Source organism: Castor canadensis, chromosome 6, assembly GCF_047511655.1.
Source record: "Castor canadensis chromosome 6, mCasCan1.hap1v2, whole genome shotgun sequence".
Classification (NCBI taxonomy): domain Eukaryota; kingdom Metazoa; phylum Chordata; class Mammalia; order Rodentia; family Castoridae; genus Castor; species Castor canadensis.
In genome coordinates this window covers 111,381,351-111,408,418 of record NC_133391.1, presented here as the reverse complement: position 1 = coordinate 111,408,418, position 27,068 = coordinate 111,381,351, and the positions used below count along the sequence as shown (strand labels likewise).

Here is a 27,068-nt window from a genome sequence, read left to right as displayed (position 1 = left end):
TTACTTGCATATAACTTATTTGTCAGATTTTGAGAGGAACTAGAGATAATTGTACAGTTAGAATGGATTTTTTTCTGTTAATATGGCACTTGCTGAGTTTAAGGATAAGGTTAGCTAAGTATATTTTATTACAAAAAGCAAATAGAAAATGGCTTCAAATATGGTATTAGGAGAAGTATTTCCTTTTTTTTCTTTCTTTCTTTTTTTTTGGTAGTACTGGGATTTGATCTCAGGGCCTCGTGCTTGCTAGGCAGTTGTTCTACCACTAGAGCCACAACCCCAGCATTTTTTTCGCTTTAGTTATTTTTTGAATAGGGTCTTATGTTTATGCTCAGCAGGCCTGGACTATGATCTTCCTATTCATTTGTAGCTGGGATGACAGGTGCCACCACACCCAGCTTTTATTGGTTGAGATGGGATTTTGAAAACTTTTTTGCCTGGGCTGGCTTTGAACCATGATTCTCCCTGACCTCCACCTTCCTAGTAGCTAGAATGTGAGCCACTGTACCCAGTGACATTTTCTTTGAATAAGATAATGTTCTATAAAATAGGCAATTTTGTTTTTCTATTGAAAGGACATTAGTATCAATTTAAAAATCATGACTGTTACTATACTTAGCTCTAAAATAGATTAAAGGATGGGATAAATATGGCTGAATTGGGGGCAAACTTTTATTTCTTCATTCATACAATAGGTGTTAATCACACATTTACTGTGTTCTATGTTTACAATTTGCATAAATCAGCATTTTTCAACAATTGTTAGACTGTATATTTTTTGTTTAGAACCTCAATTGTTCCACTAGATGGCTACTATTCCCCTTTAAGCTCAAGAAAATATAGAAGTTTATGAAAGAAGAGATGAATACTTTGTGCATAAAGGTACAAATAAAATTCCAGAGGCTGTTCCTATAATATAACTAAAAATAAGGCAGATGCAGTCTGCTCTTGGGTAGCATCTACATTGTTAAATGTATGTTGTGTGGATTGTTTTTCTATTCTCTTTCAAGAAATTCCGCTAACCTCCTTTATCACAAATTTCACAATTTATAATGCATACATCTTATATGGCAGGTATTACCAAGTAAAAACATTAGGAGAGCCAGGTGCCAGTGGCTCACACCTGTAATCCTGACTACTTGGGAGGCTGAGATCAGGAGGATTGAGAGTTGAGGCCAGCCTGGGAAAATAGTTTATGAGACGCCAACTCCAAATAACCAGAGCAAAATGGACTGGAGGTATGGCTGAAGCAGTAGAGTACCTGCTTCCCAAGCATGAAACCCTGAGTTTAAACTCCAGTCCCACCTAAAACAAAACAAAATGAACAAAATAACTGAAGAATCCTCCCATTCTAAACGATTTTACCTTTTTTTCCCATGACTCTTACTTCATATGATAAACATTTCCTTTAACTCTTTTTACTTCATGTATTATGGTTTTACAAAGTTATTATAGTTATTTCTGGTTTCTGAGGTAAATTCATGCCAAGGCACGAATATGAGGGATCATATTATATAGAAATAGATTGCAAAGACACTGTTAATCCAAAGGAAAGAAATAAACTACTTACTTTTTTCAATTCTGAAAATGCAAAGTATGCATACTTTGCATCAATAAGAGATAACTCATTAGAAATAAGTTTATCTGTTATAATTTATTTATAACAAAATATATAACTATTTATAATATAAAGCATAAAGACAAGTATATTTTCAAATGAAATTTAAGTGTTCATATAGCTTATTTATCCATCATTACCTTTTCAAATACTGTAATACTGATTTTTATATCTAATTTTTTTTTCTTTGGTGGAACTGGGGTTTGAACTCAGGACTTCATGCTTATAAAGCAGGCATGTTCAAGATGCCCCAGCACAGACGAATGGATTAAGAAAATGTGGTATCTATACACAATGGAATTCTATGCAGCCATGAAGAAGAACGAAATGTTGTCATTCGCTGGTAAATGGATGGAACTGGAGAACATCATTCTGAGTGAGGTTAGCCTGGCCCAAAAGACCAAAAATCGTATGTTCTCCCTCATATGTGGACATTAGATCAAGGGCAAACACAACAAGGGGATTGGACTTTGAGCACATGATAAAAGCGAGAGCACACAAGGGAGGGGTGAGGATAGGTAAGACACCTAAAAAACTAGCTAGCATTTGTTGCCCTTAATGCAGAGAAACTAAAGCAGATACCTTAAAGCAACTGAGGCCAATAGGAAAAGGGGACCAGGAACTAGAGAAAAGGTTAGATCAAAAAGAATTAACCTAGAAGGTAACACCCATGCACAGGAAATCAATGTGAGTCAATGCCCTGTATAGCTATCCTTATCTCAACCAGCAAAACCCCTTGTTCCTTCCTATTATTGCTTATACTCTCTCTACAACAAAATTAGAAATAAGGGCAAAATAGTTTCTGCTGGGTATTGAGGGGGGGGAAGCGGGAGGGGGTGGAGTGGGTGGTAAGGGAGGGGGTGGGGGCAGGGGGGAGAAATGACCCAAGCCTTGTATGCACATATGAATAATAAAAGAAAAATGAAAAAAAAAAATAATAAAGCAGGCATGTTACTGCTTGAGCCACATCTCCAGCTCATTTTGCTCTAGTTATTTTGAAGATGTCTTCTGAGCTATTTGCCTGGGCTGGTCTCTATCACAATCCTCCTAATCTCAACCTCCCAAACAGTTAGGATTACAGAAATGAGCCACCAGCACCCTACTAGTTCTAATTTTTAGAAGTATTGAAAATTAATACTAGTTGTGTGTGTTGGTGCATGCCTGTAATTCCAGTACTTGGCCAGAAGAGCTATGGAGAGGCTGAGGCAGAAGGATTGTGAGCTCAAGGCCAGAGAAATCCTGTCTCAAAAAACAAACAACCACAAACAAGAAAATAACCCCCCCCACACACCAAAACATAACAGAAAAATAGAATAAAAACTCTTATATTCATAGTAGTCTGGGAATGACAAGAATTTAGAGTGGCTAGCTGAAAAATAAATGAGCTAGATGAAGAATGACAAGTAAATTAAAGGCATGAAGTTTTGATGTACATTTAAAATGTATCTGTTAAGAAAACCTTTTGGAAAACAATCCTTTAACTTCTATTCACCCAAATTGGTTGATATAGTTTATCAAAGACTAAAAGTTTCATTTAGTCAATGAGATATGTTCTAGATGTTATAAATTCTAACTGCCATAAGTAGTCTAATGATGGTTGGTTAACATAAATCACTATTTCTAGTATGAGTAGAAATAGGAAAAGTAATTTAAATATCTAAATAAGAGTTTTATAAAGTCTTAAGAAAATACACAGTAAAAAACTGACCCTTAGTAAAGAAACTGGTGAATTTTTTCATGTAATATGGAATCTCTGAGAAATTTGGTTATACGAACCTCATGTTTCAATATAGTTTATATTATTATATGTTGGTTAGAAACTCCTAAGTCTAAAGGACATTATCTCAGTGTTGTATTCTTAATTCTTTGATTCCATTGGCACTATAATAGTCAATTTAATTATTTAAAAGTAGATATATGAAACAAGCTACAAAACTTATAATGCTTACAAGTGGTACCAAAATGACATGGTAACTTTCACTCATGTGTTAGAAATTTAAAAATGATTTTGGATTACTTTCTTTAAATACACATTATAAAATTAATTTCTATCCCAAGCAGTTTTTCCAAAAGAGATAAAAGAATGTTTTAGCCAAAATAAATAATATCCTAAAACAGCATGCTTAAAATATCAACAGTCAGCATAGGTTCAACTTCAGTGTATTCTTTTTTGGAAATACTAACAGAAGTTGGGTAACATCTGAATCATACCAACAATATTATCCTTGCTCAGTATGACACATTTTAACATTTATTGCTAAATGGTTTTCTAATATTTTAAATAAGAAAAATATACTTGTATATAATAAGTTGCCAAGGACATTCTTTAAAAGACTTATAGAAATACATTTTATGCTAATTCTATTCAGTATTTTCAATTAGCTGGACTTTATTTAACTTAACCATTTTCTTACCTAACTAAGGGTAATAGCTCCCTTTTTATAATACTTGTTATAATGTATTTCTATGCAGTATAGTTTCCCAAGTAAACTAAAGACAAATATGATAGCACCCTCTTAAAATACAGTTTGTTGTTATATCAATTTGGAAATGTCACAAATATCCTCAAGAGCCTAATAAGTATTAATATCTAGACTTTTTTTGGCTTGTTGTGGGTGTGCTGAGGATTGAGTCCAAGATGCATACTAAATATGTGCTCTACACCCTCAGCCCCAATGTACATCAAGACTTCATTGCATATACTAAAAATTAGCAAATAATACAATCTGTATTATTTTGTATTATTAACTGTATTATTATTATCTGTATTATTAAGATGAACACAAAAAGCTCAGCATCCACCTTTCTGTGCTGATTATTTACCTGTGGTCCTAAGGGTACCATTCCTCTCGGAGGAGTCATTCTCTGCATTGGCCCACCCATATTTGGATGTCCTGAAAAAAAATTAGCAATATAATGGTCATGAATGCTAAATTAAAGGCCAGCTTCCTCCCTGCTAGGCATAATGATGTCTTATATAACAAGTGTCTGAGTGACTGATGCCATCTTATCTTGGCTTCAGTGGATTTTTTTTTTTTTTAACCTCTGACCATCACCTATCTACACTCTCCATTAACGTCTTGGTTGAAATTTCCTTCCTACTTTGTGCTGAATTACTTCTCTCACAGCATTTGCTCCTTTTTCCTTGGAAAAGTGTAATACAGCCTTACATATTTGTGCTGCCTTAATATTTCTATGGAAGGAACTAATGATGGGGATTGCCAAACTAATTAAGTCACCTGTTACTTAGCACTCTTCCTGTGTATTAACCCCTCTATCTGAAAAAAGACAGAGGAGATAATAAATGAGATAGTCACTTAGCTATTCCTGATTATTAGAAGTTATATGAAAACATGTTCAAGATGATATTAGCTAAAATATGGAATTTTTGACATTTATGTATATATTTTTTATGTTCTCAACACCCTCAATATTATGTATAAATAAGAGTTAGCTGAAAAGATAAAACATCTTGCCGTGTTACTTGCAAAAATGCAACTAGTAATATTATGGAAGTTTTATACAAATAAAATTTTCCTTAAACAGTGAAGAATTTCCTCTTTGGTTCTGCATATCAGTTTTACTTCTATTTTAATCACCTTGTTGTCGTGTTGGGTCCATTCCACTGGGAAGTAATGGCTGACTTCCTGGGACGCCTCCAAGTGCCTAGCAATTTAATAAAACAAAATAAAAAACAGTACTGTAAATATTTATAAAATATATGCTTTAGACAATTTCTTTTTATATTTCTGTAACAAAACACATTGAGTATATTTCAAGATTTTTATATTTCACACTTATTTATAAATTTTATAGTTCTATATACTTAGTGTAAGTTCTCTACTCTAAAAAGATCCTGTTTTGCCCAGTTTTGTGGTAAGTAAAATAACTACTTGGGAGAACAAAAGTCTACACAAAAACCATTTGAAATCCTCTTCAGAAATATAATGCCTTTTCTGAAATTTAATTTGTCAAGGTTATTGAAATAACTAATTATGCTTCTTAAAAGTAAGCTATTGTTTTTATAGAATATTTTATTTATTAAGTGCTATGATAGGAGCAAGACTAAAATGCCAAGGGACCAATGAATTTTTTTTTCTGTAGTTACATTTTCCCTAAGAACCTATTTAGAAAAATATTTCAATTAAATTCAAACAACTGGCTATTTGGGGAAAGGGAATAGAACTGAAAAAGATTGCATTTAATAAGGTTTGTTTTATGCTGGGGTGCAAAACAGACAAGCTGTGTTTTATGCAGGCATACATACTGAATTATAAGTTTCAAATTGTCTAAGCAGCACTTTGAGGTGGATTAAGCACTACATGATTTAAGCCTGCTGATCCTATGAGTATTTACATACATATATACAGTCCTCATAGTAAGAATTTCTATAAAGGTTCACTGATTTAGCTTAAAGCATGAAAATATTATTTTATTAAATATTCAGATATCTCAAAATAAATTTAACATTAATGAACTTACACATCCAGATTAGAATTGTTTCATCCATTGTTACCACTTGAGATGCAGTAAAGAGCTTTAATTTCTCAAGCCAGTTTTTGTAATTCTTTGAATTTTTTGCTTGCAAGCACAATCAATACGTATTCATTGAGTTCCTATCTTATGAGCTATTCCCTGCTTACCTTTCAGCCTAATTTCTTCCCACTGCCACACTTATATCCTAACTTCCATCTATACCAAATTTTTAAGTTTTTTCTATTCATGCTTTCAATTAATATTTAAATGCCAACTATTAAAAAACAAGACACAATAAAAACTAAAAAAAAAAATCTCCCCTCTAAGGGAGCTCATAGAGCTGGTCTTTGCTGACATCTTTTAGATCCCAATTTAGGGATTACTTCCTTACAACATTCTTTCTTATAGCCCTGACTTGGGTATTTGTGCACGTATGTGTGTGCACTTTTATTTGAATAAAAAATTGCCTCAACAGTGTAAGAATTCTCATATACCTTAATCCAATTTCTCCAGTTAACATTTCAAATTTGCCTTATCACCTTTTCTTCCTCTCTCTTAAATCTTTTCAGGATTACTTGAGTATCAGTTGCAACACAATGCCTCATTACCCACACATACTACAAATATAGTTCCCCAAACAAGCACAGTCTCATACAAAACTATCATAGTTTCAAATCAGGGAATCAACATTGATAAAAACAACAACAACAACAAAATAAACTGCCATTCAAGCCACAAAGATAATTTAAGTTTACCAATTTCTTTCAATAATGCTGCATGTAGTTGTCATGTCTCTTCATGATTGGCTAAGCAGGAAAAAATCCTATCTATGTCTACCCTGTCTACCGTATGTCTAAAATACGACCTGAGTCAGGTCATATGATGCATCATGTGGCACATGATGTTGACTCAACTACTGCTGGTGACGTTAGCCTTTATCATCTTTTTGTATTGCTATCTACCAGATTTCTACACGTCATTATTTTTCCCTCTGATTGATTGATTGGTCTTATTTTTTTTTTAGAACTATTCTCTTATCAATGTCCCATTCTCCATTAGTCCTTTGTTAGCCTCCACTAGTAATTCCTAACCACTGAGATGGTTGCCAAAGGGAGACATTCCATGCCCATTACTGTTTCTGTTTGACAGCTGGCATTTTTACTGTAATGAAGAGTTGTCCTTACTTGTTTATGCTTTCCAATTTTGTTCAATGGGTTGTAATCTGTTAATATCATCATTTATTTAAATGTTCAAATTATTCCAGATTTGGTTAGTGTGAAGCCCTCAAAAATGGCTGTTATGTCTTATTACATACCCCAACATTTTTGAGCATTTCTTCCTTACTTTCTGGTATAAGGTGTTCCAGGTTTACCTCATACTTTTTTGTCCTCATCCTGGAAGCAGCCCTTTCTCCAAAAGATCTTGATTCCTTTTTGCTGAGTACAGCATTTATGCATCAAAATATGGGCAGAGTGTTCTTGTTATTTGGGTATACTGCTTTTAGACTTTTTCAGCCAACAATGGGCTTGAAAATTTATGTATATCTACATATATACATGAACATATATGCATACACATACATTATGACTGATTTTATATCTATTTTTGTGTGTATGTGTATAGTATATCTATATATGTAAATTCATACTCTGTGCAAACACGTATCACAAATTCATTATGTTCCATACATTCAACACCTCCGATTCAAATATGATCCCTTGGGATTATTTTTAGCCTTCTTCCTTTCTATGTTTGGAAATATCTTATCCAACAGTGGGAAACCTGGCCTTTGTTATCCTAAATACAATACAATAAATACACTGATAAGTTAAATAATACAACTCAGCTCCCAACCACACCAGCCACTTCTTTCTAGCTATGTGTGGCCCCCACAGAGCCCTGCATGTCCTAGCATGGAGGAAGGTAAAGACTTTTTATGTGTTCTTTGAGGGTCTTATATCTCACTTTTGTAGACCTGACTACTATCAGGTTGTTTTTTTTCTTTTCTGTTATTTCCAGACTGTAAGCTCTGCAAGAGTAAGGACCCTATCTGTGATTGCTGGCAGAGAAATAAATGTTTATGGAAAGAATAAAGGGAGTAGCATTTAGATTGAATGATTTAGGAATCATTAGTAATAAGGTCATAAACATGGAATAAACTTCAAAGAACAAGAGTAAAAAATAAAGATTTAATTCTTTAAAAATACCAAAAAAGGGTAAGAAAGGAAACTGAAACTAAACATCCATGAAATTAGGAAGCTCCTAATAACACATGAAGAAAGTTCCAAGAAAGAAAAGGGGATCAATACTTCAAAAAATAATAAAGAGATGAAGTATGAAGAAGACTGAAAAATATATGATTAAGCAACATTACCTTGAGAACTTAAAGTTCTTGCTTAGATAAGTTATAAACTCTGGACTTTGACACTTAATTTCCAAGTCTCCTTGCAGAAAATGTTTTATTGCTGGTAACCATTTTCTTCAAGTTTTTACTTTTTCTAGTTTATCTTAGATTATCAGAACAATTGACAGTTATTTCTTTGTTGTTGTTTCTACTCATCACTTAAAATAGAGCATAATTTAGATGAACTCTTGACCAATGTCAATTTTTCTTTCAAAATGTCTTTATCTAAATTTAATTTTTGAGTCACCAGAATTCTTATTCTTTTAGAATAAGTCAAATCTCTAACTTGTATGTAATAGGGGAGCAGGGTGATAGAGAATGAGTAAGTAATAGAGGGGGTTAACCCAATTAAAGTACAATATAGTTATGTGTGAAATGTCATGTGAACCCCTCTTGAATAATCAATAAACACTTAGAAAAATAAAGAACAGAAAGTAAAACAGGTTCTTCCTGGGGCTGGGTACCATAGGGGAGGTAAATGTAGAGGGTGAATATGGTTGATGTACTTTGTATACATATATGAAAATAGAACAATAAAACCTATTGAAATTGTTCTAAGATGGGTGAAGACGCGATAAGGGAGAATGATGGAGGAAGTGAATCTAATCAAGATACACTGTAAACACATATGTAAATGTCACAATGTGTGACATACATTATGAATGATTTTATATCTATTTTTGTATGTATGTGTATATCTACATATGCAAATTCAAATGTCACAATGTGTGACATTTACAACTAATATAGGCCAATAAAAATGTAAAAATTGCAAAACTCTCAAACTTTTAAGACAGTTTTTATTAGTCTTGGGATGAACAGTTGATAGCTTTGTACATCAACAAGAGCATAATCACTGCATTCTTTAAACCCTTAATATCAGAAAAAATAAACTTATACATCTTATGGTTGGCATAATTTCCATGCTTTTAACATATTAAATGTATTCCATTTAGACTTATTTAACTAGCTGTAATTTTGGGATATGTTGTTTGCTCTATCTTTACTCTGATAGAAAAAATAATAGTAATTGTGAAGTTACTTAAAAACAACACATAGTATCAGTGAAAATGTACACTTATGAACCAGAATATCTGTGCTGGAATTGTGCTGAACTCTACTGTTTCATTCAGTCAGTGATTACAGCAATTGTTTGAGGCTGTTATAAATCCTTCTGATGGTGAGAAACCAAGGTTTAATACATTAAGTAATCTAATTTTTCCATGGTTATACTACTGATAAATTAGCAGAGTCAGGGCTTAGAATCCTATCAACACTCAAATATTCTCAAAGAAAAGCCTTAAACACTAGGATTTAACATAAATGAAATGCATAAAATTTTCTCAAAACAGAAACAATTAACTGGAGAAACTGCTTGGTTCGTAAAAGAATTATTTAGTCAATAAGGATGTATCATGATTCCCCTCTAGGAACTTAAGGACTGGTATATTTTCTAGACTAAATGCTTGAATTTCTCAGTGCTTGAAATTGAAATTTTTAGCTTCTTATGTCCTTCAAAGGTAGAAGATAATTAGAAAAAAACATATATCCCAGTATAAATTAAAATTTCAAGACATAAGGAAATAATGTGTTTTTAAAGATATCTCTTTGGATTTCAAATAATAATTTAAATATGCTAATATAATTACCATAACAAAAATATGGAGCTTTCTTTTTTCTTTTTTTGCAGTACTGGGGTTTGAACTTAGGGCCTCAAGCTTGCTAGATAGGCTAGGTGCTCTACCACTTGAGCCACTTCACCAGCCCCATGGAGCTTTTAATGATAGAAAGTGGTATTTTGAACTGGCCAAAGAAGCTACTTTATGCATTTTATCATTAGTCACTAATATATTGAACAGGTACAACATATTCAGCTTTTAAAGTTAGATCCCCTAAAGCCCCTTTCTTTACAATTGCAGCTATATGACTCCTACTATTTACTCAATAAAATATGTTTCTCTTTGTGCAGCTGATGTCTTATGTTCCATACTGAGTCATTAAATAAAAGTCAAACTCTCCATAGAAAAATTTTTACAAAGATAGAAAATTATTGGTAAATGATATGCTAAGTAGTGCTTATCTTGAATAAGAAAACACGAGCCTAGTGCCAGTGGTCACACCTGTAATCCTAGCTACTAAGGAGGCAGAGATCAGGAAGATCTTGGTTCAAAGTCAACCCAGGCAAATAGTTTGTGAGACCCTATCTTGAAAATACTCAACACAAAAAGCAGGGCTAGTGGAGTGGCTCAAGTGGTAGACCACTTAGCTGGCAAACCTGAGCCCCTGAATTCAAACACCAGTACTGACAAAAAAAAAGAAAACATGTGATGAGGAGTAGCTTGAACAGAGGTAACTTGGTTACATGATGGAATGTATATTTATTTACAATATATGAAAAAAATACCCAAACAACTTTTTTCTCTACTGAAATGCCTGTTGATGTTTTCTCCATCTGAGAAATCATGAAGTCTTTTCAAAATCAGCTTATCCTTAGCATCCACTATATTTTCTTCTGACTATATAGGAACTATACATTAAATGTTAATAAAAGATAAGTTTATCTATTGAATTATCAGCTAAATAAAGTATCTATTTTATCTCTTTATACAATCAAAAATACTTATTTTCTAACCATAAATATAACACCTGCTTAATGAAAATTTAAAAAAGCAAAAGCACTTATAATCTTATCACCTATAAATAAAGGATTGAGCCTTTTTGAAAAATGTGAATATGTAGTGAGGGGACAGATGAATGAATTTACACATTTATGTGGCAGAGGTGATGTACTTACTTACATGTGTTTTGTGCTTTTTTTTACATGTGGTAACATATATACACTTTAGCATATCAGTACATTTCATTCTATAGCATGTTTTAAAATATCTGCATACTATTTCATTATTTAAATATATCATTATTTAACCATTCATCTATTACTTGACAAGTATCTTTGAGGGTTTGAAAACTATGTTTAGAGGGAGTATATTTTTAGAATATAGAATTTAACTTAGCTTATAAAATGGACACAGTGGCTACTATGTGTTATCTCAATTCACGTATTTGTTGATATTGTTTTAGCAATAGTAAAAAATAAGGCAAAATTTTTTCTAAATGTCATAGATCAATAATCAATAATTTTTCTGTTTCTGGCCATCTTGAATCTTCAACATAGTGCTGAATAAACGTTATGAATTTTTCTGCTTAGATATTTTATCCATGAGATGTTTCAACAACAAGGTCCCCTCCTGGGTTGAACCAATTCCAATGTAAAATTGTCATATATGTTTTGTAGACTGAATTTCTATGTTTCATATGCTTTATATATATATGTATATACATATATATATAAATTTTCTGCTAAATTACATTCTTTGTAATTTAACCTCTCTTTTATTATTTTAGACACTAATACATGTTTTTATATTTTTCAGCATATTGAAAACACCCAGTCCCATAAATTAACAAACAGTTTAAGCTATATGGCTTTATTCTAGAGCCATAAAAATCATTTCAGGAAAACTTAAAATCAATACTCTAATAATTAGTAATTTTAAGTTGTGAATGATTTATTAAATGTATGTTTTTCTCATGTTCAAAATAATCAGCCATTATCACTAAAGCAGTTAATGTTTAACTTTCTATTTTCTTTAGGTATGATCTACTAAAAAGGCAAAATTTCATTATATTATGATTAAATTAAATGAAAACTAAATTGGAAATATTTTAATATATTTATTTTTCTATATATCATCCCAACTAATCAGCAAAAATAATTATGCCAATTCTGCTTCAATGAATACATACTGAAATTGAAGCATTGTATTTGTGCTTAAAAGGACACTCAATAGGTTGAACATTTCCTAAAATGATATAATTTACACTACCAACATGGTTATTTTTCTTAAAGTGGCATAAATGTAAATTACTGTAAGTTCAGATAATAAATGAATTAATGAAGTTTAACTAATGTGGGTGTAGTGGGGGAATAAATGAAAAACAGTCTTGTTCTAAAATATATTTAGGTAAACCTTTAAAATTCTTGAGGAAAAGGAAGCCTATATAATAATTCTTTATTATCTTTAATTTTTAATTGCTTCTGTAAAAACTCCAAAGTCAATACATATCTGGCTCTTAAAAATTTCAAACAAGCTAAATGTATAATTTCACATTCCCCTACTGACTTCCTCTTAAAAGTTACTCTTACATTTTGTTAGACTCTATAAATACCTAGCATAGTATTTTATACATGACAGGCATTTCTTTTTTTTTTCTTTTTAATATGGAATGCTTCACGAATTTGCGTGTCATCCTTGTGCAGGGGCCATGCTAATCTTCTCTGTATCGTTCCAATTTTAGTATATGTGCTGCCAAAGCGAGCACCATGACAGGCATTTCAATAATGCCAAGCAAGCACAATTTCAATAATTTCTTCATATTCTCATTTTTACTAAAGAATATACAAAGTAAAAAAATTCTAATATAATTACACAGAATTTTACATTTTCCTAATTCAGATTTTTCAGGAACTTTCTATACTATGCAATATGCAAAGCTAAGAATGGGATATTGGAAACACTGTGACTACTTCAATAAAAGATACAAACTTTTACCCTTTCAAAAGAAATTTAAAAGACTTAGACACCTATGTAAGTAGAACTGACTGCCATATATATACAGGCTCATCCATAGAGTAAATAAAATTCCCATATGTCAGCACATTTGGCATCTGTGTATTTTTTCTATTTCATGCCATGTTTCCCTGGCCCAATGCACTACTTGCAGATTTAGTCTGTAGGAGAGAAAATGCTGCAGCTGCTAACATGAGGACTGCTAAGCACTGGAATCACTGGGTGACCCAGCACTGCTTCCTGCTTGAAATTCTCCCCTGGGGGTGAATGTAGGTGTTGGTACTCCCTGTTGTGCACTTGATACAGAGAATGCAAGCAAACTGGGACACTTCAAAGACAGAATAATTTCAATAAGAGTTTGGAGAGGAAAAGCAGAACTCTGTTGCTTTTCAGGAATTAGTAGCTACAACTTTCTTATTCCATTGTTGGTAGTGAAGAAAATAGAAGTGGAAAGGGAATCAGAATGGAAAAAAAGAATTTACACTAATTATATTTGGAATAACAGTGAGGTATAAACAATAACACAATTAGAGGAAATGACAAGACAATTACCTTCATATAAATATTCTACACTGATAAGCATTTAGTTCCTTGTATTATATACATGCATGTACAATGTGTACATCTTAAAACTAACCCGTAAGCATTTGCAAGTAAAAATTATGCTTTATTCTCTTTAGCAAATATTTACGATATTGATTAAAAAATATTTGAGAACAAAATGTTTCAAAATTTCAGAGCTCTTGACAATAAAAAAATTGGAAGATTTGTTGTTAAATATTTATTTATTAATAGATTTCAATCCTTCAAGAAGCAGCTAATTATATGCCACTATAACTGGGAAAAATTTCTATGAATGTTAAAGCCATGCTATTGAAGTTATATTATGTGAAAAATAAACCAAAGTATGTTCATAGAAAGTTTCACTGTACTGTCATCTTTTATGTGACAAGATAGTCAACATTTACCAAATTACACAAATCTTTAAATCTAAGTTCATAGTATAAAGTAAAGTCCAAGGATGAGGAAACTTTTTCTGTAAAGATTCTGAAAGCAAATATTCTAGGGTTGCAACCCACATATGTCTTTGTCAGGATCACCCAAATCTGTATTGTAGTATAAAAGTAGTCACAGACAATACATAAATGAATCTGTGTGGTGTGTTCCAATCAAACTTTATTTACAAAAACAGCCAGCCTATATAGGCTATAGTTAATCAATTCTTGAAGTAGATTATATATTGCTAGAATTAACATTTTAAGTGGGATACAGAAAGGAACATTTTATATTTTTATAGGATAAGAAATACTTGTAATGTTTTCAAGATCTTTATTGATTTAAAAGAAAATTTAAGTAGTGCATAAATCTTACCTGATTAGGTATCCTCAATGGGGGCCTTGGACCTCCAGGGTACCGAGGTGACATAAAAGGCTATTGAGGTAAAACAAATAGACAAACAAAACAAAAGATAACACAATGTAAAATGCAGATCTAAAAATAAACTACTTTTAAAAACATTAAGAATTAATTCAAAACATAAATCAATTTACTTTCCTATATGACGATTTTCAGTAGACTAATTACTTCTAAGAAAAATTTTGTAGAATATCTGGAAATATTTCTAAGAAAATGGAAAAACATCAAAGGTAACTGCAATTTTTTTAAAAATATGAATTATTAATTAGGTTCTGAATGTATACTTTTGACTGAATTATAAAGCTTGATTACTAGTTTCCTTTAACAATTTTAGTTGCCAAATTTCGTCTTTTCTTTTATGGGTCTGTTTAGAATGACAAAAAAGCTTCTTTTCTAGGTGTCACTTATAATTATGAATGTTTTGGTTTTCTCTTATTATGGGTATGTTATAATTTAAGATTGACTACAAAATTTAAAGTTAAAAATTTTTGCATATTTTACCTTATATTATGAAGTATATACATGTTACAAAAGGAAGAATGATCTTGTATTAAAAGCACAGTTAGTTTATGTTGTTGGATAAGTCAGAGGCTCCTCTAAGATGTGTTAAATCCTTCAGTCCAGAAACTGTCTGGAAAAATATCTTAAAAGTATTATTTCAGTGATTGCCCAATGTCAAGTGGAAGGAAAATGTTTCTGAACACTCAGATGTGGACAGCAAAGTTTTATAAGCTTAGTAACATATTCAAAATTCCATTACATATTTTCCTAGGAACTGCAGAAAATTATAACTTTATTTAATTATATCTCTGTACATGATTACTTAAAGGTAAGATTCCTTACATATAATACAAGTAAGCCATTAAGTCAAAAGGACTGAATACTATTAAGTAAAATACTGAGAATGGTTTAACATAATTTGAGAATTAATTTAACAGGTAACAAGTAGATACAGATTTGGGTAGGTCAAATTTATAGCACATTTTGGAATTAAATACTGTAATTATAATGTATCTTCTATAAATATTTTAAGGAATTATGTCTGCAGTTCATTACTGTTCATTTTCCAAAGCTGTTTATTAAAAGTGGCTCCAAAAAATATAATACTAAGAAATTTCTGCTATATGGATTTTTTTCTTACAGTATTATTTGGAGAGTCTGACAAACCAATACAATGAACTTTAAAATTAAGCAAATAATTATATGTTAATGTGTTCCCAAGTGTTCATTTTTTTTGGGTAGAGATAGTGGATTATTCCGATAGTAAAGTCACTTCCAATTGATAAAACTTAAGTAGATTTTCCCATTTCAACAAAGTTGATTTTTAAAATGTGTAGTTTTCTCATTTTTCACCAACATTTCTCTCTTTTATCATTTCTGAAAACAACTCTAAATTGGATTGATAACTAAGGTAAATATTACCACCTAGGAGGTTTGCCCAATATTCACACTCTCTGTTCCTGTCTCTTTTCTTTCTGTCACCCAATTTCACTTATATTCTGGACTCACCTTTAAATTTTGATAATTAGATAGTGTGCCAGTGGTTTTATAATCTTTCTTTTACAAAGTGATATTTATGATGTATTTGTTAATTCAAATTGTAATATATATTTACTGTAAAATGAAAAAATAAATAGTTTAATAATATTTCTGTGCATAAGAAAATCACTTTCTTTTGGTTATACTGAAGATTGAACTCAGGGCCTCAACCTTGCTAGGCAGGTACTCTACCACTTTAGCCACGCCCCAGCACCTTTTGCTTTTTATTTTGTTTTTCAGATGCCTTCTCTCAGATTGCATTCCTCCTACCTCCACCTTCCAAGCAGCTGGGATTATAGACATGAACCACCATGCTTGATCAAAATCACTTTGAAATGGAATACAGGTCAAAATTACATGAAAAATATTAAATACCAAATGTTGAGATAAATTATAAGTGTCTTATTTGAAATAGAGCACTTGAGAGTTGTATGTTCATCTGAATGTAAAAAGATATTATAATGTTAACTTAATGAAATATTTAAAAGGAGTTTTTCCCTCTAATGGACTACATACATTGTGAATGAATCTATTTTAATGAGATTATCTGTACTTTTCTGCCTGACTGCGAGGCTTTAATTGGGGCTCCCATGGTGGGGTGGTGACTAGGAGCCTTCAGGTACCTACAAAGTAAAATTGGAAGAGACAGACTCTGTAGATTTTCAGTCAAAATTTATTTTCTCTTTATGTATCCTCCTCCAAGTGCAAAGATTTTTTTTGTTGTTGTTGTCATGGGGTGGGGGAAAAACTCTTTATCTATCCGTCTGTCTATCTATCTATCTATCTTTAATTGTATCTTATAATAACAAAAATCCAGTTAATTTTGATAAAAATCTACTTTTCTCTAAAATACGAAGATTGCATTTGTTAAATTTTTTAATATAAAATTAGCTCTTTTATAGCATGAATTCTTAACATTCAGTTTGATCCTTGCATTAAATTATCTAGACAACCACCTAAGTCCTCAACTGCCTAATGAATTAGCTTGGGTAGACACAGCAACAGATCATAAGGAATTTGCATAGAAGTATCTGAGAATCTTCTGTGCTAATATACATACTTCACTACCTGGAAGTCATTTTGCTTTCAAATATAATTCAAGATATTAAAACAAATTTTCATGGTAAAATACTCATTTTTCCCAGAGATTACCTATTGATAATATAAATTATATCTATTGGGAGACACTTAGTACTTGCTATAGTAATAACAGGAAGTGCTTAAAAGAATCCTTAGTTCAGAAAGGAAATTTATTCTTTACATTTGGGGTAATTTTTGGGGGGAGAGGTTCTGTTTTGTTTTGTTGTTTTAAATAGGCCATTAAATTCCTTAAAAAAGTTATTTATAATGACAGTAAAGGAGTCTGGGAGTAAAGAGACTGGATTTTAGTTTATATACCACTACTAATTAGTAGAGTAGCTTGATCTACATGACTTTGGGGGCTCCAGTTTTCTCAAACTTAAAATGAGGAAATTGAACAAAATGATTTCCAAAATCCTTTTTTTTTTTTTAAACTTAAAAACAGGACTTTATTTTCTCACAGTTTCAGCCACCAAAAGTCTGAAATCAAGGTACTGGCAATGTTGATTTCTGTTTTTCTTTATTGTTGTACTGGGTGGGGATACGTTGTGGCATTTACAAAAGTTCTTATAATGTACCAAATGTATCACACTTGAATTCACCCATTTCACCATTTTCCCTCATCCTCCCCCTCCCCCCATTCCTAGAATAGTTTCAACAAATATCATTTTCCATCTACACTACATGTGTACACAGAATTTGTACCATATTCACCCTCCTTCACCATTTCCCCACCTCTCCTCCCTCACTGGTACCACCAACCCCCCCTCCCCCAAGCAGAACATCTTCATAAAATAATTCCCTCAATATTCTGTGCTAATTACTTTCAATATTACCCTTCCATATAGAGATTACTGTACTATAGATAGCTATAAATATTTGAAGTGTATAGGGAGGTAGGGGTGAGATAGGGTAGGCAAAAAGGCATATGCTCCCAAGGCACAATTTTCCAGAGAAAAAGGAAAATCTAGTCAGCACCAGTGGTTCACGCCTGTAATCCTAGGTACTTGGGATGCTGCAATCAGAACTGATGTTCAAACCCAGCCTGGGCAAATAGCTAGTGACACTCCATCTTCAAAATTCCAAAATAACCAGAGCAAAATGGACTGGAGGTATGGCTCAAGGAATGGAGCGCCTGCTTTGCAAGCACAAATCCATGAATTCAAACCTCAGTCCTATCAAAAAAAAAAAAAAAAAAAGGGAAAACCTAGTTGAAGAACAAGAAACATTCCAACAAACAATGGTGTTCTTTGTTGTGTCATATTACAGGTCAATTTGGGAAATAAAAGAGCAGCACTTACTTATTAGAAGGTTTGGTGAAATTTGCTCATTCAACAAATACTTATTAAACACCTGCAAAGGTCCTGTTTTAAGTGGTTGGGTTGTCAGTGCACAAAGGTGATAAAGATCACTGCTCCTTTCAAGTTCAAAGTCTTATAACAGGAGAAACAAAAAATTTTATAGAAAAAATGTTCTCTCCATCAGTCCAGTAATCTGGAACAAATAGGATATTCTCTTCACCAAATGGCAAGTATCAATGAAAACCCAAAGAAAATATTTCAATCTGGTGTCTTCCTTCAGAAGTCATATTACATCATACTACTTGATAGAACATGTAGTGCTATGAATGACCAAAATCAAGACTACATTTTTAAAAAGTTTCCAAATTAGGCAAAACTCAGGGGTAAGGTTCTTGATTTTATAATGTAAGATAAGTTGGATAGCAGCGTTAATACTCTGATATATGGAAACTGCATTTATAGGTATAAATTGTTGTTTCTACATGTCTCAGTTAGCTACCTATGCTATGGACTGAATGTTTATGTCCTCACAAAATTTCTGCTGAAACTCTAATCCGCTATGTGATGGTATTTGGAAGATAATTAGGTCATGAGGGTAAAACCTTCATGAATGCGATTAGTTCCCTTCATTCATATTCATTTCTCTCTCTCCTCTCTCTCTCTCTCCTCTCTCTCTCTCTCTCTCTCTCTCTCTCTCACCCTATTCCCCACCTCCCCCCCCTCTTCCCCATCCCACAAGAGTAAACTACCATCTGTAAAACAGGGACATGGCTCTCATCAGAAACTGAATTTGCTGGCATCTTGATCTTAAACATTCCAGTCTTTGGAGCCCTGAGGAATAAACCTCTGTTGTCTAAGCCACCTAATCTATGGTATTTTTATTGTAGCAGCCCAGACTGACTAAGACAGCCCAGAAAGAATGGGCTAATGCAAAGTGGAAAGAATAAAAACACATGCCATCAGAAAATCAATAAATATCTGATGACAAAATGCAAGGAAAAAATACTCTAACAGAAATACAAACCAAATGTTCAGCTCATTTTCTCAAAGCAGTCTTTTAGAGAAAAACAATTATGCCACTTAGAATCATAATTTATTTCAGAATGAATGTAATTAAACTTTAAAGGATTATTATTTTCTATTATATTTAGAGTTAGTCATGGAATTTTAAACTGCTTTCCTAAAATAGAGATTCTCTTTAATCTTTGCCTTTCTGTATTATATATCTATAACAAAATGTGACTTATAAAACCTTATATGGACATGCCTTTTTTGATACATTTAAAAATAGGAATTTTTATTTTATTTGATTAATTTTATGTAAAAGAAAACCAAAGGCCAAATTTGTTAACTGGCGTTTTAGTTTTCTTACCTTTATAACTCCCTGCTGCTGGAGAAGCTTATAGAATAATGGCATGTACACACACTTCATTCTTAGGTCTACTGACCATAAATTGCCTGACTTAGCACTTCTTCTCAGGACCCCCAGCCACTTGGTAACCATTCACTTAATGTAGAATTCTTCACCCTTGCTACCACTCAAAAATGAAAACCTGAAAACACAGTGGTATTTCAGGTAAGCAAGTTAATTTGCATACAAAATACCAATTAGTATATGCTCTTGATTCACCAGAAGAATCAAGAAATTCCATGAATGAAATAAAAAAAATTTAACAAGTCCTACTTCTCTTTTCTTATGTGTTTTGGTGGAATTTTTATAATATATGTACAGTCTTTGTTATATTTGTTTTTGTTTTTAAGATAAGTGCTAATAGGGACTAGAGACAGGTGGACAATAGCAGTATGTAGCTGCGGTATTATTATAATGTGACAATCGATTATAATGAGGTTCATGAGGAAGGGAGGAAGCAGCTAGTACATTCTAAGGGAGAATATACAGCACAAGTTTTCATTAAATATTTGGTTGGTTCATTAACTGATTCATTGACTGAGTCATGAACAACAGCCTTTCATGAGATGAAACACTCTCAAAACCAGCAAATGATGCAATAAAGTTTGATCCTCTTATATAAAATCTCACCTGATCAATTTACTTTTCTTGTTAAAAATAGGTAATAACTATTGATACTGCAAAGAGTAAACCACACTGTAACATATCTGGTTGTCTACTGAGAATATGCTTATAAAATATGTCTAGAGGGAAAAGTACTGCTTGCTTAAGTAGGATAAATTATATCTTCCAGATAATCCAGTAACAGTAGATGAACAGATAAGAGATCCCAAGAAAATATGGAATTATAATTACAATATTAACAATACATAAGAGAATTTGTAATTTAGATGACTAATAAGGCCTTTTATTTTCTATTACTACTTTCAGGATTTTAAAAAACTATTCTAGAGTGTCCTTTCTTAAAAATAATTATTCTTAGGTAGTTTTACCAAGTAGTAGTATTTAGTAACCCCATCTGGTATAGAAGGATATCAGGTAATTTACATATGACTTATGCAGAAAAGTACAGTAACTTACTGATCTTTTTCTGAAGGATAAACCAGCCATCAGAATTGCTAACAATTCTATATAGCACCTCACCTCTTGGTTGTTAGTCTCATCTAGTGCCATGTTTACACATGGATACTAATATCTTTAGATTGAAATATATTTAAAGAGCTTATAATCTGTAGGTCAGGTTTTAGGAACACATTTTCAACAACATATTTTCTTTCCACTAACAAAACATTCAGCAATTGAGTAACAACATTAAACATCCTGTTTCCTTAGTATCTAGTTGTGTTTACCATATAACTACCTTTAGAACAAAAACTGTAAGTTATTTGCCAAAAAGCAGCTTGTTTTCCCTCAACATTTAGGCAAAGCTGCAAAGTATAAAATGAAACGTAGCCTATAAAAATAAAAATCAAATATCATTTGATCCTATAGACATGGCTTTAGACTTAGTCTTTCTTCTGATATTTCCAATATACTGCTTTAAGCACATACAGAGATAAACACATAATTTCTACAGAGATGAAGACATAATTCTATCCCATAAAAATTATTCTAAAATTTAAAATTTAAAACATACTTTTAGAAAATGAGAAATATGACAGGAAATAATTATTTATTCATAGTCCTGGAAAGATAATAAAATAGATTCATTGTAAGAGTTAACCGGAAGCTTAAATACCCTTTATAAAACAATTCTTTAAAAAACTTTTATTTATTGTATATTTGCGTTTTAGTCAATAAAATTTTTCTACATGATCTTCTCTGTATAGATTTCTATTCTATATTTTACCTACAAATAAATCTTTTCTTTAACTTAAATGTGTTAACTTTCTTTGAAGTCATGTACTACCAATCATAAGTAGTATTGGGAATATTATTTTGAAAAATCATTAGCATACTGTGACTTCCTTATTTTAACTCAATCATATTTATATGAATGTTTACATATTTTTATAATTCCATGAGATGCTTACGAGTTTTTGCAGAAAATAATGATGCATAAATTATACATCAAGTGAATTTAAACTTCCTTTACAAGTCATACATCTTAATTTGTTTAGTTCCTTTTCTGTTTTTCATGAACATCTCTGTCAGACATTACTGACACCCCAGTGAATAAGACTTTCTTGATTAACACATTTTAATTCCAACTAGTACTAAACTAATTTAGCTCACAAAATGACATACTCATGCTGGCATATTCTGCTGATCAGCATAAGTATGTAGTTTATCTCCTATACAGCTTAGATATTCTATCATCATCAGTACTTAATTAAAATAACTCATATAAAATAACTGTAAAGTAATAACAGACCCAGTTTTCTTGATGCTGTTTTGGCAAGGCTAATCCTATATAGCACAGAGTGACAAGCAGGTAAATTATTTTGATATGAATTCAGTCTAAAGATCAAAATTGGTCACTTACATTACAGGCCTTTTCAAAAAGATGAGACTATTTCTCAAGCTTTCATTACCATATCATTATTGGATATAGGTTTGTGACAACAGACTTCTAGTTTGTGAATGGGGGAGAGGATGACTATGCTGACTATGTTTGAGTAACATTCTACAAAAATTAATAATTTTCCTAGATCAACTTATATTCAGAAATATGCAAAGATAAACACTATTTTGAACAAGTGGCTACAGTCCTATATACTTTGCTTTGTTCTTACTCTCTGGTATCCTGATATGCTAGGGAAGTTTCTACTGGTAGGAGATTAAAACATTTGTTAAAGAAACTGGCCTATGGTTTGGTCTTCTGATATAACTGACTGATTATAGGCACTTTTACTTTCCATAGAAACAAACTCGTACTATCATATTCATCTAGTGACTTAGCTATATTTAAAGCTACTTAATTCATATCCGAATTAAATGATAATCTTTCTACAGAACACATCTTCAGAGAAATTTATTGTTGCACTAAACATCTACTTTGATACTAAAACTTTCTAACAGCATTTGACACTGCAGATCATTCTCTTCCTTGAACACTGTCTCTGATTTTCTTCCTATTTCATAGGCTGTTCCTTTTTAATTCTTCTTTGCTGGTTCCTCCCTATTTCCTTGATTTCTTAAAGTTTAAGTGCCTGGGATTTGTTGTTGCACAGCGTATTTTGTCAGCTTGGTGTTAATCAGACTCATAGCTTTAAATATAATCCCTATGCTAATGACTCACAAAGTTATATTGCAGCCCAAATCTCAACCACAAATGTCCATACACTGATATCTTATTCCCTGCTCATTATCTCTTGCATGACTGATAGTCATCTCAATCTTACCAAGTTCACAACTAAGGGTCTGAAATTCCCTTTCATACATCCTCCTGAAATTCTACCTCCATCAGCAAATATCAACTTCATTTTTTCCAGCTGAATAGGTCAGAGCCTTCCAGTCATCCTTGACTTACCTTTTTCTTTGACCAACACAAATTCAAGCCATCATATGTAGAGTATTCAACTGTTTCTCCTCTGTTACCACCGTGGTAGCACAATTATCTCTTTTAAAATCATTCAGTGACATCCAAACTGGTCTTCTGTTTCCACACTTTCATCCTAAGAACCAACGTTAACATGCAGCCAACAATGACTGCTAAAACCCTCCACTCCGAGTAAAACCCGAAGTCTCTACAAGAACCTACAGTGTTCTACTTAATCTGGCTTTCTGTTATCTACAACATCATATCTATTCTTCCCAGTTGACACTCAACTTTAGCTACCCAGACCTTCTTGTTCCTTGAAAAAAAAAGTCATGTTTTGAACTCAGGGTTTTTGCATTCGTCTCAGCATAGAACATTCTCCCCTTAGTTATTGCATGGTTTTGTTCCCTTACTTTCTGATGAGTCTCTGGCAATCTTAATCAAAATTTTTGGGATGCTGCCTATTTTCTCTTTCATTTTTTCTTTTTAGCCATCATCACTATCTAACATATCATGTGCTTAAAATAATTATTAATTTTGCTTATTACTTGTTTCCCTGATAGACCCTATGTTCAATAAGGGCATGAATTTCAATTTATCTTCCTCATTTAGTAACTCTGACATGGGGAGGAACAATAAATATGTGTTGTTGAATGTCATGGCAATCTTAGTGTTTCTCCAATTATGAGTTTGTAAGACTCATCTGTTAAAAACTAAACAAACCAACAAACAATTTCCAGCCCCACACTACTCACCTTCATGAATTCTGATACACTAGTTGCTAGGTGGCACTAAGGTTGCTCATGTGAGAGGTACATCGAATACTCTTAGAGAAACACTGGTCCCTACTCTTTGGATCTCTTACAAACTATTTATTACCATATCCATATAAAACCTAACTGTGGGCCTAATTGGCCTACCACCTGTTTTTGTAAGTAAAGTTTTACTGAAACATAACCATGTTCATTAATTTGCATAGTGTTCATGCTAAAACATGTGGCCCACAAAGTCTTTACAGGAAAAATTTATAGATCTAGAAATAAGAAATAGATATATAGAAAATAAGATAAATTATTCCTGAACATCTCCTACTAGTAAGTTATTTTTTAAAAGAGCTGAAAGCTTTCTAGTGTATACTTAATACAAATCTATCCACCAATATAAGGAGTTAAATATATTTAATAATCAATTCCTTATCTTTAATTCCCCAAAGAATGGCCATTTTTGTTTCTATAAGCTACAGTAAATAAAAAACTAAAGTTGAATTATAAATAGCTTTAGTATACTTGCAATTTACTCTCTATCGGTTTTTTATCAAGAGACTTTAATGAAAACTGAAACTCTCTGGGAAGTATTTTCAATAATATGATATTTCCAAAAGCAGACCTACTATTTCAAATTAGATGAAAAACTGTTAAGATCTGATTATACGTGTGATTATAAAATATATTTTATTGTTTCATACTAAGTATTTTAACAACTTCAGCTTACAGGAGTAGCATGAAAAGGAAATGAAAACCAAATACTGTTCTTGGATGGCCAATCTAACTTTTTCCTAAAAATTTGTTTTAGCAAACAAACCAAAAATAAATAAATAGATAATAAATAAAAAAAAACAACTGAATCTCTTAGAGGAAGGTATTTCATTCTATTCCATTTGGAACATCTAAGTAAAGACTTTCAACACCTGGCATTCCCTTGTTCACCCCCTGTGCATCTAGTCACTGCTGTAGGGTCTTTAGTTATCTGAACTGAAATTTAAAAAAAAAAGCTTATTTAGTTATCAAGCTGAGAAGTTTTAACCTGTTCTACAGTTGAGGCCAGAAAAACTATTACTACAACTGCAGGCTAGCATTATCAAAGCCAGCAGCTGTCAGGAACCTTCATTTCTTTTAGTTGCTTTTATCATTATACTAGAGAAAGACTTGTCCTATTTTCAACATTTACAATCTGTTTTTCAAAGATTCAAAATTACATTTTTAAAAAAATTAAATTTAATTTTACTTCTTGAGCTTTGATAAATAAGCCAACTTTCCCACTCTCACTATCAAAATTGCATATTCAATTCTGAGAAATACAATTTCTAGTATTTCTGAAATTTTAAAACTATATATTGATAATGCTAAATATTATATTTTAATAAGTTAATTCTACTTGAGATTTTATGTACCCTATTCATCCAAACTAAGAAATGATTTAATAACTAAACTTTTAGTTCACTATCTAAGACTTAAGATGTTATCTATAACTTCAGGGGAGTGGGAAAGGTAGTTTCTCCAGATTTTAGAGTATTTCTAAAGACTCATGTCTGAAACCACCATGGTCAGTAAAGATAAGAGGAAAGGCAAACCACTGGGAGACAAGATAGTACTAAGGAACCCCACTTATGGGCCTCTGTCTTGAGAGACGTTGGTCTGAGATGTGAAATCCACACTGGCTTTGTAAAGTTGCTGAGATCCAAGACAATGACTAGAGAGTAAAAGCAGACAACGTGAGCTTCATAAATCAAAAATTTTGCTGAGATGCTGGAGCCACACTTGGCAGAAAAAAACCACCAAGAAGAATCAAAACTCTGACACCCTGAACCCCTCAGGCTGTACAAAGCTTCTCCATGCCACATTACACTGAGAAAACAGGAGGGCTCCTGCACCTCCAGACATCTGCTCCAAACCTGCTTGGGAGACATAGACCAACAGGTGAGCAAATAAGTGGCACGTGGTATTCCCACAGCTATTCCTGGGATAAATCAGGATAGCCCCCTGGACTGACTGACCCCCACCCAGCAATAAAAACTGAATAATAAACAAGGAACTGAAAAGGAACACACAGCAGAGAGGGTGGGGTGCTCCGAGTGCACTGGAGAAGGGGGAGGAAGGAGCTGATCTCTGTGTGAACTTTCAGTAAACAAAGACTGGAAAGGCAAAGGGCCAGCGATGGGTGGGTGATAAGCTGCTGCCTGAAATAGGGCAGATAGTGGTCCACAAAGCTCATCTCCTCAGCCAGTGAGCAACATCCAAAGTCAAATGACATTGTAAAATTGAAAAACAGTCAGCAAACCAGCACAACATGCTGACAACAGCCAGCTGGCTAATGGATCTCTGACCTTCCACTAGAGAAAAGGTGCGAGGCAAAGAAACAAGCCCCCAATAAACCAACACAGCAAAGAACCCAACTCCAAAGCAGGATGGCTAGCGGTCCACAGAGCTGATCTCCGGGACCTAAGGACAAGCCATACCTCACTGAGGGAGTTGCTGACTAAGCAGCTGCCACTGAAAGACAGGAAAAGAAAACTGGCGAGTCTCCCCAACAACCTGGAGAGACTAAGGCAGAGCTTCTGCTTAAATACCAACACCAGGACCAGATGCTTAAAGAGTAACACCAGAACTACTAATACTAAAATTCTATTGTTCCTGAAACTGGAATTTTTTTTAACTGTTTGTTTGTTTTATTCCCTGTTTGTCCACCACCTCTCCCTATTGATTTCTTTGGTTCTCTTTTTTTTTTTTGTTTCTTTCTTTGTTTTGTTAGTTTTACTATTGTAAGTTAGCTAATACTAAATTACACATAGACCAGGGACAGAAACAGCACCAAGTGGAGCGATGAGAAGACGAAAAAGGGATGGAAACCATTTTCCCCCCAAAAATAAATTAATACAGGATTCAGAGGGAAATGAAGAAAATGGATACCCAGTTCCAGACTCTAACAAAACAA

General features: G+C 32.6%; 1 protein-coding gene and 1 non-coding gene across 19 annotated transcripts in view; both read right to left on the bottom strand.

The window, feature by feature from the left end:
- Positions 1-27,068, bottom strand: part of Ssbp2 (single stranded DNA binding protein 2) — a 358,415-nt gene that overhangs the window by 48,162 nt on the left and 283,185 nt on the right. For all 18 annotated transcript variants that reach the window (XM_074077176.1, XM_074077179.1, XM_074077181.1 and 15 more), the window contains 3 exons: positions 14,501-14,560; positions 5,218-5,284; positions 4,442-4,512 (listed from right to left, as the gene is read on the bottom strand). In XM_074077176.1, coding sequence (XP_073933277.1) covers positions 4,442-4,512; positions 5,218-5,284; positions 14,501-14,560 — 198 coding nt within the window. The remainder of the gene's footprint in view (positions 1-4,441; positions 4,513-5,217; positions 5,285-14,500; positions 14,561-27,068) is intronic.
- On the bottom strand, positions 12,775-12,881 carry LOC141424384 (U6 spliceosomal RNA). Its single transcript, XR_012449322.1, has one exon. It is a non-coding gene; the product is annotated as a U6 spliceosomal RNA (small nuclear RNA).